This window comes from Pseudonaja textilis, chromosome 1 (assembly GCF_049901715.1).
Source record: "Pseudonaja textilis isolate UNSWEBS1 chromosome 1, rPseTex1.2, whole genome shotgun sequence".
Taxonomy (NCBI): domain Eukaryota; kingdom Metazoa; phylum Chordata; class Lepidosauria; order Squamata; family Elapidae; genus Pseudonaja; species Pseudonaja textilis.
The window spans coordinates 317,507,044-317,522,736 of NC_141990.1; the positions used below are offsets into that span (position 1 = coordinate 317,507,044).

The following is a 15,693-nucleotide window of genomic DNA, read 5'->3' on the forward strand; positions in this document are numbered from 1 at the left end:
AGAATACCGGGAACTTTTCTGCCCAGGAAAAAGATTTGCAGAGAAGGCTAACAAGCGGGGTGGAAGAGGCAGGTTTGCCAAATCTTTGCCATACCCAACCAGGGCGATCGGTAAACCTGGCAAAGGGGGAAACTTCATAGCACTGACTCGATCATCCTTGGCGGGGTTCCCCCCCCCCCAGATGCCAGGGCAAAAGGACCCAGCCTTCCAAGAGTACCCAGGCCGCCCTCAACTTACGGCCGCCATTGAGCCCAAAATGTCTTTCGCTAAACGGAGACGTTGGTTAAGGGCTTTCCTCCCTGTTTTGACCACCGTCCTTGCCATTCGTTGGCAAGAGAGAAATCGCAGCCGTGGTTCGGCCGGTCACGCGGCCGCTTAGCGAACCTGCCTGTCCCAGTCGTCCGAAGGTCGTGAGCCCTGGGACACCGCAAACGTCATCAAAGGCGAGTCGGTGGCCAAACGTGTGAATCGGTAGCTCGGACTGCCCTCCGAAGCGGACTGGTGCACCGTGGCAGCGTAGGGGGTGTTTAACCCCCACCCCCAAGGCCTCCTCCCCAAAGACTGCTCTCGGGGCCGCGCCGGGGTTCCGAACAGACTTCAAGGGTGGGCCCAGGTGGAGCATTGCGCCAAGCTGCCTCGCCAGCGGGCGTGAGGGCGCAAAGGCAGCCGGGCCACCTGCGCCCAAGCCCTGAAAAAGGACCCCACTCGGGCTACCCTGGGTTCCTCCCAGCCCCCAACCCCCTCCTCCTTCTCCCCCTTTGCGTTTCTTTTTCCCAACGGCTGGGCTTTCTCCTCACAGGGCCGCTGCGTTCCATGGTGGAGGACCTGCAGTCGGAAGAATCGGATGACGATGACAGCTCCTCCGGGGAAGAGGTGGCGGTGAAGTCCACCCCCATCAGCAGAGAGGCCAGGTGAGACTGGGGAAGGTGGAAGGGAAAGTGGAAAGTGGAAAATGGGATGGGATGAACAAAATAAGGAATAGAATAGAATAGAATAAAATAAAATATAGAATAGAATGGAAATATAGGATAGAATAAAAGAATAGAACAGAGCAGGACAGAATAGAATAGAAATAATAGAATACTGGAACGAAGAAAAGAATAAAATAGAAATAATAAGAACAGAGCAGAATAGAATAGAAAATTAGAATAGAAGAGAAGAGAAAATAGAAGAGAAATATAGAAATATAGAATAGAATAGAGTAGAAGAGAAAATAGAAGAGAAATATAGAATAATATAGAAATATAGAATAGAAAAATAGAATAGAATATAGAAATAGAAGAGAAGAGAAATATAGAAGAGAAAGTAGAAAAGAAAATTGGAATAGAACAGAAAATAGAATAATATAGAAATATAAATAGAATAGAAAAATAGAATAGAATATAGAAATATAGAAGAGTAAGAATAGAAAAATAGAATAGAATAGAAAATAGAATAGAGTATTGGAATATAGAATAGAATGCAGAATAGGATAGAATATGGAATCAAATCAAAATTCGAAAATGGGACAGGACAGAATAAAATAGAAAAATAGAACAGAACAGAAATCGAATGGGACCTTGGAGGTCTTCTAGTCCAGCCCTCTGCTCAAGCAGGAGAGCCTATATTAGAGGGACGACCTCTGCCTGCCTTTCTCTCCTACTTGGTATGGGGCTCTACCTCCCCCCCGCCACCTCTACCCCACCTTCTCCCCTAATTCCCAACCGTCCCTTTTTCAGGCTCAGCCACAGCGACAGCGACACGGACAACAGCGCTGACTCCTGCCTGCCGAGTCGAGATACGCCACCCGGCAGAAAGGCCCCCGCTAACAATAAGGTCAGCGTCCTTCCGCTACGGAGACCGGCAGCCTCCAGGCCCGTGAACCAGCTCAGCCGTACCGGGCCCCTCTGCTGGAGCCACAGGGAGGGGGGTGGAGGGCGCGCGCACGCACACACACACACACACACACACAGGTGCGTTTCCAGAACCGAATTAATTTGGGAAGAGCGGGGTGGGGGGAATCCACTCTGTCACTCCCTGGAACCCGGGTCAGAGAAGAGCTATCCAGCCCAAAAGATTTTGGGGGGCTCTTCCCCAGCGAGAAATGGAACTGGACGACTCGCCGCGGCCATCTTGTCCTGGCTAACCCGGTCCGTCCATCTCGCCGTGGCGATCTTGGCCGTGGTCGACTCGCCGCTGGACCACTCCAGACACGGGAGAACTCAACGCGATAAATGCTACCTGTCCCTGTTTTCTTTCACCTACGATTCCCATTGACTAAAATCGAAATAAGATCAAAGAAACAGTGGCAGATGATCACCCAAGGCTTCCCCCCACCCCCCAAGAGGCCGCTGGACTGTCTAGTTGTGTTTTTTTTCTTTGAAGACGTTTCGCTTCTCCAAGAAGCTGCTTCTTCAACTCTGACTGGATGGCGGGGAAGGGAAGGCTTTATATTCCTTGAAGGAAGCTGGTCGTTTGCATCCTTTGTAGCGGGTCGTTGAGGCCACCTGGAGGTTTATCCGTGTCCTCGGGGTCACCTGATTGGTACTAATAGGGGTGGGGATTTTGGGGAACGGCTGAACAGACCGTGTTGTAGACCGGAGACAGGTGATGTCATCAACAGTTCCAAGAAGGCTCCACCCCCCCCCCCCATTTGCACCGCTCAGGTGACCCCGAGGACACGGGAAAACCCTCCAAGTGGCCTCAACCACTCTAAAAGGATGCAAACGACCAGCTTTATTCTACTAGGGGTATAAATCCTTCTGTCGTGGTTCCAAGTAACAGACCCAACGCAGGCAGAACTCTGGCCAAGCTGTTCCTCAAAGTCCAAATTTATTAGGCCCATCATATTGGCACGTCTCGTGAAAAACCCGACTCTTGTCACAGTTCTTCCCCCAGTCCACAGGTCTGTCACACGGTCCAATCCGGTCTCCATCCAGACTCCGGTTGGCTTCAGTCCAGGCCTCCCTGGCACCTGGTGAGAACGGCCTTGGTTCCCAGGAGAAAGGATATTATTTTGGCTACCCGTCCCCAGGAATGGAATAGAAAGAACAGAACAGAATTTAGAAGAGAAGAGAAGAGTAGAATGGAGAAGAGAAGAGAATAAGGAATGGAATAGAATAAGGAATAGAACAGAATTACAGAATAGAATAGAATGTAGAATAGAATATAGAAAATAGAATGGAATAAGGAATGGAATAGAAAGAACAGAACAGAATTTAGAATAGACGAGAAGAGTAGAATGGAGAAGAGAAGAGAATAAGGAATGGAATAGAATAAGGAATAGAACAGAATTACAGAATAGAATAGAATGTAGAATAGAATATAGAAAATAGAATGGAATAAGGAACGGAATAGAAAGAACAGAACAGAATTTAGAAGAGTAGAGTAGAATGACTGTAGAATAGAATAGGAATAGGAATAGAATAGATAGAATAGAATAGAGTAGAGTATTGGAATGAACAATATAATAGAATAGAAATTAGATTAGAACAGAACAGAACAGAGCAGAATAGAATAGAATAGAATAGAATAGAATTCTTTCTTGGCCAAGGGTGATTGGACCCACAAGGAATTTGTCTTGGTGCAAATGCTCTCAGTGTCCATAAAAGAAAAGATTCGTTCGTCAAGAGTCCAGAATCATCAGGTCCATCAGAGGGTACAAGAAGCCATCAACACATCCTAGGAAACTGTCTATATAAATCATAAGGATACAAGCCCCACCCACCCCCAAAATAAGCCCTAATTAAGACCCCACCCACTCCAGAGTGCACAGGTAAAATATGAAGCTCAGGTGGGGGGGGGCGGGGGAACATTTATGGGGCTGAGTTGTCTCAGGTGGATTGTCCTGCCAGGTTGCCCACAGTGAGTTGTCCTTGACCCCCTGGAGGCCCCGCGAAAGGGGTCACCTTTGCGGACCCCCCGTGGAATCGGTCAGGGCTGCGGCTGTGCCCAAGGACGAAGGATTGGCCGCAGCAAAATCCAAGGGAAGGGTTGGGCAGCCTCCCAGGAGAGGACCCCGCCTCGGCTTTCCGCCCTGCGGGGTAGTCCTCGACATAGCGACCCCAAGGGACCCCGGGATTTACCTCGCCAAGTGAGAAATTCGCTCGATGGGGTTTATTGCCCCATCTTATGACCACCTCCTCGTCACGGTTGTTAAGCGGACCTTTGCCGTGGTTAACTTAGCACGACACGGTTGTTAGGCGAATCCGCCTTCCCCCGTTGATTTGGCTCGTCAAGATGGACGTGAATCACAGCCGTCATATATACGGGTCAGTTTCCAAGCATCTGAATTTTGATTGGACAGACACGGGGATGCTGCAACAACGGTCATAAGTGTGAAAAACGGTCCTCGGTCCCCTTGTCCCAGTGCCGTTGTAACTTTGAACAGTCACTAAATGAGCCGTTGTAAGTCGAGGACTTCCTGCAGCAGTTTTGATGGGCTGGGGGGGGGTCTTGATTCCAATAATTTTTTTCCCAATTTCCCCCCCCCCCTTTGCCAGGGGAGCAGAACAGCTGGACCTGGTTGGCTTTCGGGCCTTGAATCACAACTGCTTGTTTAACGACCGCTTGACGTCACAAGTGACTTATGAGCGGTTTTCACACTTACGAACCCCACGGGGCCACATGATTGAAATCGGATCGCTTGGCAAGGGGTTCGCGTTTACGACGGCCGCCGTGTGACCCCTCCCCCTTTTGCAACCACCTGATGAGCATAGCCAATGGGGAAGCCGGATTCGCTCAAAACGCCCTCCCACCCTCCCCTCAGGGATTCGCCTCACCGCCACCAAAGAAGGTCGTAAAACGGGAGAGGACTCGCGGAGCAAAACGTCCTCGGCTTAGCGGTAGAAACTCTCAGCTCCGTTGCGGTCATTCAGCCGAGGACTTACCTGTACAGGTGGTAGTCCTCGACTTAACGACCAGAATGAAGCCCCAAAATTCCCGCTGCCAAGCCAAACAGTTGCTGAGCGAGCTTTGCCTCATTTTACGACCTTCCTTTTGCTGCAGTTGCTAAGCGAATTGCCGCAGTTGATCAATTAAGTCTGGTTGTTAAGTGAATGTGGCTTCTTCCCCCTTCAGAAGGTTGCAAAAGTCTCACACACACAGACACACAACTCTGCGACCGTCCGAAACACAAGCCAGTTGAAATACGATCACGTGACACACACACACACACACCCCGGGAATGCCACAGCCGCGGTCATAAGGGTGAATAGCGGTCACAAGTCCCTTATTTTTTTTTTCCCCCAACGCCGTGGCCACTTCAGACAGTCACTAAAGTGAGGACCTTGCTTGCGTTTGGTGCACGGCGGTCGGGGGACCAAACTTCCTTTTTCTTTATTTTTTTCTCCGATTCTATTTTTTTATATATTTATTTTGTCCTTGATAGGCATAACAGTTCTAATTATACAACGTCATTGTGTACTGGTTATTAAAAAAAAGAAAAATCCCCTTTTTTTCTCCCCTATCCTATTATATACATCCTAGTTACAACTGTCATACAGTCCGATCTCTTTTTGGCTACATCCGTGTTATGCATCCGGATTATAGAACGACTCCTTTTGCTTAATTCTACCATAATACATTCCGTTAAGCAGTTCTCGTCTCATTTCGTACTACGTTCACGTACAATTCAATCATAATATTTCTTAACATCGCTTATCCTGACGTACTTCCCTATCTCTGTATTTCTTTTTATTTCGTTGACCTTCTTTCATTTTGCGACCCCGATCTCTGCATCTGTTTATTTATCCAAATATCCAATATGTCCCATGTTATAACGGTAGCCCCCTTGATTCCACTTGGTCCTTGGGCTCCGTTGTAAGTCTGTCCAGTTCGGCACATTCGAATGTGTTGTTTTTTTTTATATTACCTCCTCCTCCATTGGAGTCCTTTCACTTTTACAGTTTTGTGCATATAAGATCCTAGCTGCAGTTATTATAAGTATGATTAAATATGTGAATCTTATTTTATATTCACACGCACGCACGCACGCACACACATGTATGTAGAAGAAGAAACAGACATCCTACGATCTCTGGAACTCAAAATTACATTTATTGTACTTACTAAGCTTTCATCAGCCTCTGCTGACATCTTCAAGAGTATTAAGCTACCATTACAAAGATCTCTGCCTTTATATATCATTAATCAATTTAGTCCTTGCACACTTAATAGGTCCTTCCAACTGCCTCCCACCTGTATTTAACTTTTTTGCTTCAGTCACGTTAGTCAAAGCAGGGTTATCTCTTGTTGGTTCCTCCCTTGTCATATAATTTATATCTATATCTCTATCATCTATCTATCTGTGTGTGTGTCTGTGTGTATATACCCGAACAAAGCTGAATGCCATACATGTAAGTACCCACAAAAACTTAAGAAAACATATATATATATGTATGTATGTATGTTAAGTTTTCGCGGGTACTTACATGTATGGCATTCAGCTTTGTTCGGGTATTTTCCCACGTCATTGTAGTTGTGCTTTTAAAGTTGTAGCTGCGTAGGAATTGGAGGTCACATAGTATTCCTGCTCTTTTAATTCCCAGTTTCTTGTAGGTTTTGATTTGGCTGTTTATTTCCTCCCCGTAGAGGTTTGATATTTGCTTTCTTAAGTACCCGCGAAAACTTAAGAAGATAGATAGATAGATAGATAGATAGATAGATAGATAGATGATATTATTATTATGATTATTATTATTATTTTCCCCGATTCTTCACCTGCTCCTTTTCCGCTTTCCCACTCAGGTATCTGGCAGAAAAAGTCCAGAGTCCTGCAATAAACCTGAGAAGATCTTGAAGAAAGGGACATATGACAAGGTACGTAACTCTGATGGGTTGGGGAGCGGGGGGCTTTCTATGGAGTCAAGGAGGGGGAATCAGAGACAGGTGGGCTCCTTTGCGGCTCACCTGTCTTGGACGGGGCGCTCTGGGCACGGGGGAGGGGGGGTGTCTCTTCGCCCTGGCAGCTTCTTCCCGGAGGCGGTCCTACCTGCCCATTGCTGATTGGCTGATGACCATGCCAGTCAATCTCCAAGCAAAGCAGGGTCGGTGAGGTGTCCGACCTGCGGGTGGGGTGTCCCCCCCTTCGCCGCAGCGCAGAAGCAGCCCGATGGAGCCTGTGGGAAAAGGGGAATGTCAGGATTCCGGCAGTTCCCCCGCTTTTAAATCCTGAGTCTCGAGACAAACTTCCAAAACTTAAAAAAAGATTTCTTGGGAGTTAACACGTCCGGCACTGCCTGGGTGGGGCCGACTCTGAAACATCATTCCCTGTCACCTTGACCTGGTTTTCCCCCCTGGGTGTATTGCTGAGGTAATTCCCCATTAGGAGAATGAGCGCATACAGGGAGACGTATTGGAGAGGAGCGTTTGAATAACACACACACACAGCACACAGATACACTGTACAGTAAATGTAGGTTTTTACTTCCAGAAAGGTTTAAGCAAAGTTCAAAATAAGCAGTCCAAAGTCATTCACAAGTAAATCAGTCAGTTTTCAATCCAGGGATAATCCAATAACAAAGTCCAGTGTCAAAAACAGTTCAGTATCAGACTTACACCAAATCCAGGAATACCAGTCAATTATGAGGAACGGCAATATTCTCCAACAGAAGGAAACAGAGACTGACTCACACTCTCTTCTGAGACTAAGACTAAAACTAAACAACCCAGGTTTCTGGCTCCATCTTATGGCCTGTTTGAGAAACCACACCCAATTTGCAGTTTTTAGCATCCTCTTAAAGATACAGCATTAAAATGTTTATCCTGGTTTATATATTGTCCAACCCAAATACCTGTTAGGTGACTTATATTCCTAACATGTATCATAATTCATATTCTCCAATGGGACACCTCCATAGCTCAGAGTCATCAATCAGGCTCTCCAATTAGAATGTTTCAGTGGCAGAAACTTCAGTCACCCAGTTACTATCTTTGAAAACACGCATGGAATGCACTTTTGATTTCCAAACTGCCGCACTGCTCCCCCCTCCCTTTCTGTTGGCAACTCTAAAAGGACCAGGGAAATATCTTACGAGTTGACAGAGAAACTGGGTGTGGCGAGCCAAAGAAATAACAGGGCGGTCCTCGGCTTAACGACAGCGTTGCTAAGCGGGTTCAATCCTTGGGTGAGCCGGGGCCCGATTTCCCAACCTTCCAATCCCTCGCGGCGGTTCAGCCAACGGCACGGTCGTTAAGCGAACCGTGCAGTCATTAAGCAAACCGTGCAGTCGTTAAATGAATATGACTCTTTCCCCCCAACCTCCACCTCCCAATATTCATTTTGCTTGTCAAATGTACATGGCCATTGTGTCACACATGCACACACACACACACACACCCCACTGCATCCATCATAAGTGTATGCTGGTTGCCGGGGTCCGAATTTTGATCCCATGACCCCAGGAAGTCCTGCAGTAGTCGTAAGCGAGAGGCCTGGTCGTAATTCCCTTTCCTAACTAACCTGCTCTTCTTTCCCCCCCCCCACTTCCTCCTCCTCCCCGCCCGCCCGTCCAGGCCTACACGGACGAGTTGGTGGAGCTCCACCGGCGGCTGATGGCGTTACGAGAGCGCAACGTGCTACAGCAGGTGAGCGGGGTTTTCCGGCCAACACGAGGAAGGCAGGAAACCGTTTCTCGCCAAACTGGCGGTCTGGACGTGAGCCAGCCCTGTCAATCAGAGGAATTGGGAGGTGGGGGGGGGAAACTACATTGGAAAGGGTTTCCCGGCCCAGGGGTTGCAGGCTGGACCCCCCCCCCTCATAAATACCCACCAGTTGCCGAAAAGCGCCTGAATTTGGATCGCCTGATCAGAACGGGGGATGCTGCGGCGATCCTAAATACAGATATAAGGAGGTGATTTGTAGCTCAGGGTTGAGCTGGGCTGTTCTCTCGCGGACGTCTCGTGACTCGAACTAGGGAACATCATCAGTGCTAGAAGGGAAGGGGGGTTTGTGGAGAGGAGGAGGAGGAGGCGGACACTGTGGGGGCCCTCGTTGCGCCTCTGAGCTTGTTTTCCTGCAGACATTTCATGACCTGACTAGGTAGGTAACCTCATCGGTGCTACTGATGATGATCCCGCCCTTCCTCCTCCTCCTCCTCTCCACAGACCCTGTTCTCTTCTAGCAGGGATGACGTTCCCTAGTTGGGTCGTGAAACGTCTGAAAGAGAACAGCCAAGCTCATTGAGGAGCCCTCAGTTCTCCTCCTCCTCCCCTCAAACCCTGCTCCCTCCTAGTACTGATGATATTCCCTACTTGGGTCATGAAACATCTGCGGGAAAACAAGCCAGCTCAACAAGCATCATAGGCCCTACAGTCCTTCTCCTCTTCCTCCTCCTCCTCCTCCTCCCAAATCCTCCTCCCTCATACTACTGATGATGTTACCAGTCAGGTCATAAAAGGTCTGCAAGAATGGTTTTCTTGCAAGCTCAGAGATCACCAAGGACCCCATAGTCCTCCTCCTCCACCACCCTACAAACCCCGCTCCCTCCTAGTACCGATGATAGCAGTAGCCCTCAGACTTGTACACTGCTTTATAGTCCTTTACAGTCCTGTCTAAGCGGTTTACGGAGTCAGCCTCTTGCCCCTCCCTCCCTCCCTTCTTAGCACTTAAGACTTATATACCGCTTCACGGTGCTTTCCAGCCCTCTCTAAGCAGTTGATTAAGAGTCAGCCTCTTGCTCCCCCAACGATTTTGCGTCCTCGTTGTACCCACCTCGGCAGGAGGGGAAGGCTGAGTCCCCCTGGCGCCTGGTGGGATTCGAACTGCCCAAATTGTAGGCAGCGGGCTGCAGCAGCAGTCGCCTGCAGGACTGCCCTCTGAAGCACTGCGCCACAGGGGCTCCTTAATGATGTTCCCTAGTCGGGTCGCCAAACGTCGGCAAGTAAACTGCCAAGCTCCGAGAGCGCGCGAGCGTCCCTCCCCCATCCTCCTTAAAGCGCGGACAAATCCTTCTCGAGTCAGCTTGATATCACTTGGGACGGTCGCTAGACGAACGGGTGGGGCCGAGCCAGGGCCACCCCTGGATGTGTCTGTGAGGGGGTGGGGCGGGAGGAGAGTCTTAACCCGCGGTGCCCTCCTCCTTCCTCCCTCCCAGATCGTGAACCTCATTGAAGAGACGGGCCACTTCAACGTCACCAACACCACCTTCGACTTCGACCTCTTCTCCTTGGGCGAGACCACCGTCCGCAAGTTGCAGAGCTACCTGGAGGCGGTAGCCACGTGACCCTCGGCCTCGGGAGCCGGACCCACCCGCTTCTCTTCGGTCTCTCTGGGATGAGGAAAAGGGGAACCCACCCCCCCCGGACTACGGCCGCTGCCTTACTCTCTCCTTCCCCCGCCCTCCCCCAAAGCACTGCCTTAGGGATCAGCCACGCACTAGGAAGGCCGTGCCGCTTCCCTTTCGGGCTTCAGCTGAGCGTCTGCCTCTGGCCACCCTTCTCTTGCCTCGGCCAGCCCCCCACACACACACCTCCCACCCACCCCCACACCCCTTTTGCTCCAATGCCTGCATGGAACCATTTCGAGCGGAAGCAGGATTCGATCCCAGCTGGTCTCCGTCATCTTGGATTTGATCCCAGTTGGTCTCTGTCGTCTTCAAGTTCCAGTCTGGCCATTTTAGAGCAAGACACTTTTGGGTGGGGTGTGTCATTTTAAGATATATATATATAGATAGATAGATATATAAATATATATATATATATATATACATACACACACACACACACTTGGGGGGTCATCCCCTTTGGCCTGGAATGGACGCGGCTCTTATTTCCGTTGGACCTGCAGCCACTTCCCCCAAGGCGGAGGGGGTTGTGTGTGGATTTGTGGGTCTGAGACTGGGCCGGCACCTGCCCTCCACGGCCACCGCCAGCCTTCCTCCGTTCTCGGCGGCCGGAGACTTCCGCCCTGCCAGCTGGCTGTGGGTCACGGGGGCAGCTTGGTGCTGCAGGCCGGCGACTCCGCTGGATGTGTCCAGTGCGGTGAGCTCGGACCAGGCACCGTCTGGCGTGCTGAGACTCTCCGGCAAAAGAATTCCAGCCCTCGGGTGGCCGAAGACGCTTCCCTCGGAAGTCTTTGCGGCGCCGCGGTTCTTGATTCCCGGCCCGTTCCATGTTTCCGATCGGCTCGGACCACAAGGACTGACCTTCATCGTACGCTGTCTTGTTTTCCACACATACCTACAGATAACGTGGTCGCTATCTGTGCGTATGTACCTATATGTATTTACGGTGTAAAAAAATAAGGGGGGAGGAGGGCCTCATCGGGCCTTTAAGGTCTCAAAAGAGGGTTTTTTGGGGGGGGCACGTTTAAGGCTTTTTTAAGATTTCTTTTTTTAAAAAAAAAATGGGAAAAAAAAGAGGAAAGGGTGAAAAATAGGGTTTTGTGCGATCCGTCGGTTTGTTCGAAAGGGGGCGGTACTTTTAGCGTTGTAGAAGCGAGGGGGGGAGTTTGGGCCAAGGGTGCCTGCGGTGGCCATTTTGTGCTGAGCAACAGACTCCCGCTCCGCGCTGTGTTTGTTGGTTTGTTCGTTTTTCCATTCGCCATCAGTGTTCAAGGAACGGAATTTATTATTATTAATATTTTTATTTTTTGGCCAAAATTGCCCTCCTGCCCTGCGCGTGTTGGTTGAGAGGAACCTCGTCGGCTCCGGGTTTGCGCGACCAGTTTGGAGCGAAAGAGGCGGCCGGTCCTGGAAACGTATATTCCTTTCTCCCTTTCCCTTCCTTCCTTTTGAAAGAGCTCCTTTGGCGATTCCCGAAAGTTTGTGAAAACGGACTCTGGTCTTCTTGGACTACCTTTGGGAATATTTGTTAATATTCCTCGCTCGGCTAGCCTCGGCGGGACATACGGAGCGTTTTCAGGCAAGGCGTGCCCTAAAATCATGAATATATATATATATAGAGAGAGAGAGAGAGACAGAGACAGGAGTCCCTCCTCCTCTCCCCTATTTAGCATTAGAGAGGCCAGGATGTTTTGTGCGATCCTGTACCTGCCTTGTGGGAATAAAGCCCCCTTCCCCTCTTTCCCCGGAGGGAGGGGAGGCAGGGGGCGCAGGAACGCCCACCTTCTGCCAACGGCTACCTGCCTGGGCCCCAGGGCAGAAAAAAACGAGGCTAATATTTTATATTTCGCCCTTTTCTCCCGTCGCTTCCCCCCAAAAGTCTTGACGTGGCAATAACCCGATCCGAGTGAGGTCATGTTGACCCTGAACCCCGTTCCGAGGTGACCCCTTTTGGTGTTTGTGCGTGGGTGTACGGGGTTTGTTTTGTTTGGCCGTCCTTCTGTGTACACACATCCGCCGTTTGCAAATGCTTCCGTGATGTCAGGTTGCGGGTGGAGGCGCCCTGACTTTTTGGGCAATGCCTGAAGCCCCTGTGTGTGTGTGGGGGGGCCGTTCCCAATCGTTGGCCAGCGGTACAAATGCTGCCGGGGCCAAGCGGCAAAGAAACCAAACCCAGCAGAGGCCCGCGCCGCTTTCTCGGGTGGTGGGGGGGCATCCCCTGCGTTTGCGACGCTCTGCTTGGCGAGCAAGCCAGTCCTCCCTGGGCAGATCTGCGCATGGCCCCCCCCCTGTAAAAATGGGGTCCCTCCCCCCAAGCAAGGGCTGATTTCACCCCACTCCTTGCCAATGGGTCACAATCCCCCTTGTGGCTTTGAAGCTGCTTGGAAAGGACTCCCTGGGCTTCCAGAGGCCCTTGGCTGGAGTGGGGTGAAGAGGGGGGGGAGGGGGCCCCCCTCCCGAATTAATGCTCTTGACGTCCCTGCTGTGAAGGGGAGGGGGGGCGGTCTCTTCCACTGGAAGGACCCCTTTGGAGGAGGCGGCGGGGGCAGCGTTGGTATTTGTAGGGAGTGTCCTTCAACTCCCCAAATTAGCCTCTCTATCCCGCCACTTCGCTGCCCCCAAGATTGGCTGGCTGGCCAGAGGTCTGTCTCTTCCTTCCCCCCGTCTCCCCTCCCCCGAGTTAGGAGGTGACTCTCTCCTTGGGCAGGGCTGTGTTTGTGGGGTGTGATGTGATTGTCTCGTGCATCCTCTCCTCTGCCCCTTTTGGGGGGGGGGGGCTTTGCCCTGCTTTTAGCACCCGCTTCCTCGCGTGGGTCCGACGCTCGGGCGTGGGAAAATTCAAAACTCCGAGAGAGTTGGGGTTTACAGGAGGTGAATTTAGCCTACTGGAAGGGGGGGGGGAAGAAAAACGAAACCATGGAAAGTCCTCCCCCCCCCCAAAAAAGGTGACAATTTGGGTGAAATTTTGGAAAGTTTCTGGGAAGGAGGCGGCCTTCGAATAAGGCGCGGAAGTTTTGGAAAAAAACAAACCAACCGCTGTGTTATTTTTATTTTATTTTATTTTTCCTCCCTCCCGTCTGGTTCCCGTTTGGCCTTCCTCGTTTTTGTTTTCAGAAGGAAATTTCGGGTATTCCTTCCCGATTGGGTTGAGCGCGGAGAGGGGGCCAACCAGCCACCTTCCCAACCCATTTTTAATTTTGACTTTGAAGGCGGGTGGGGCTTCCAACTCCCATGCTGGCTGGGGAAACGGGGGCAGTTGGACGTTCACCTGCCTTAAAAGTTTGCCGCGTCCGGGGCAGCCCTGACCCAGGCCGTTCACTTCCCCTGCTGGTTTTTGACTGGTCTGGAGGCCATTAAGCGAAGCCATGCCAGGATCCTTGGGGGGGGGGGGACACAACTTCTCAGTGCTTCCAGGGACTTAATGCGAGGGGTGGCCCATCTCCCGAACACATCGGGGGCATTTCATTGTAGGGGGGACAGGTGAGCTTCTCTGCTTTGGCTCGGCCGACCTCGGCGATCGGCTTTGCGAACGTGGGCTTGGCCGGCTTTCGTCTCTTCTTCTTCTTCTTCTTCTTTCTTTTTTTTTGTTTTTGGGGCCCGCGGCCGAAATAAATAATTGACAGGCTCGCTGATTTCCACGGACAACTTGACCTCGGGCACAAACTTCTTATTATTTTATTTAATTTTTTTAGCTGAGCGTCTCTCTTTCTGACGGCCGCTTGGAAGCTTTGTCGATGTGCCAGAACGCAGTGTTTTGCAAAGAGTGCTGGGTTTTTCTTCCTCTGTTTCCCTTTCGGTCCCAGGTTTTTGGTTTTTTTGCAGGTAGAAACACACACACACACACACACACACACACACTGTGTCCAGAAATGTGGACGGCTGCCGTTTGCACTCAAAAGTGAAGGTTTCCCCAATTCAGAGCCGTTTCAGCTCGGGGAAAAGAAAGGGGGGTCTTAATTTGCCCACGGGCCGTTCTTGTGGGACCCCCCCTCCATGGAAGGGGCTTGTCTCCAAAGCCCCACCCCCCCCTTATTTTCCCCCCTCCCCATTATTTGACACACACCCCAAAACAATCCCCCCAAACACGAGGGTCCTTCCCCGCCTGTCCCTCCCTTTCGCAGCCTGTTTTCGCAGAGCAGGAAGTGTTAAAAGTCAGGCGTGTCCAACTTCTCCCAACTTTAAAACCTGCGGACTTCTCACTCCCAGAATTCCCCCAACCAGCCAGGCTGAATTCTGGGAGTTGAAGTCCACAGATCTTCCGGCGGCCAAAAGTTGGACACCCCTGTAGTAGGTCGAACAGTCCTTCCTTTTCCCATTTTGGGGGGTCAAGAGGTGCCAATTTCAGGGATTTTTCCTCTCCTTCGCATCCGTTCTTCGGTATTTTAAAAGTGTAAAATAATCTGCATAATAAGTATTTTGGAGAACAATCTCCCAGAACCGACCGTTCCCAGGCAGTTTTTGCAGTTTGCTTCCTTGGGGAGGTGGGGGTGGGGAGAATCCTTTTATTGTGGGGGGTTAAGGTGATTCCTAACCTCCCAGCCAGGTGAGATCCAGGTAGTCCCTTGGGCCTTTTTTTCTCCGTTCCTTGCTTTGACCCAGATACACCACAATGGTAGGTAACCACAATTAAGCCTCCCGTTATCACGGTTACCTTTTCCCTTTTCCTGGCCAAGGGCATCCATACCCTCACCTGTCCTCACCTGGGGGTTGAGAACAAAAAGGTTGTGGGGCGGCAAGGATTTTGTACCCTTCAAAGCGAACAAGCCCTTCAAGGGCAAGTATTGGAAAGCTTCGGTCTCTCTCCGTCCGGAGCAAAGGTATTAAATCCCCCCCCCCAGGCGTGTTAAAAAATTTTGTTTTAAGGCAAGGGTGGGGTGTGGGTGTCGGTCACGTGTCGGGGGACTCACCTGTCCAGCCCTGGGAATCCGAAAGAGACCTTTTGGAGAGAGAGAGAGAGAGAAAAAAGGAGAAAAATAAAAGTCAGGGGCGGTGAGGGAAATGTTTGTAATAAGTTATGGGGTTGTGGTCATTATTTTTCGGGGGAGGGGGGTCGGCGGGGGTTCCTGACTTTTAAGCTTTTTTTTTTTTTTTTTTTTGTTACACTTGTGGAAATTTACGGAGGAGTTTTATAGGAAAAAAAAGATTTTAAAAAAGAGAGAAACCTGAAATAAAAAGGTGAAAGTCGCAAATCGGACGGGGTTGTTGTCTTTTGTTTGTTCTGTTTTTTGGGGGCTTTTGCATCCAGACGGGGCTTGTTCTGCAAACCTGCCTGTCAGGTGTGGACATTTGTGTGTGTGGGGGGGCTCCTCTGGGTCTTCCCCCACCCACCCCCGCCCATTCCCTGTAGGGTTAATAAGAAGAGAGCCCAACTGGTGAGGCCTCCTTCGCCCACCTGGAAGGGGAGGGATGAGCGGGACAGGTGAGAGGGAAG

The 15,693-nt window shown here is 50.6% G+C and overlaps 1 protein-coding gene across 1 annotated transcript in view; it reads left to right on the top strand.

The window, feature by feature from the left end:
* MLLT1 (MLLT1 super elongation complex subunit) overlaps window positions 1–15,215 on the top strand; it is a 45,750-nt gene extending 30,535 nt beyond the window's left edge. The window contains 5 exon segments of the mRNA XM_087922565.1: window positions 800–911; window positions 1,719–1,815; window positions 6,727–6,798; window positions 8,494–8,565; window positions 10,074–15,215. Of these exon segments, the coding sequence (XP_087778691.1) occupies window positions 800–911; window positions 1,719–1,815; window positions 6,727–6,798; window positions 8,494–8,565; window positions 10,074–10,202 (482 nt within the window). The 3' untranslated portion in view covers window positions 10,203–15,215.
* Window positions 15,216–15,693: the final 478 nt, after the last annotated feature.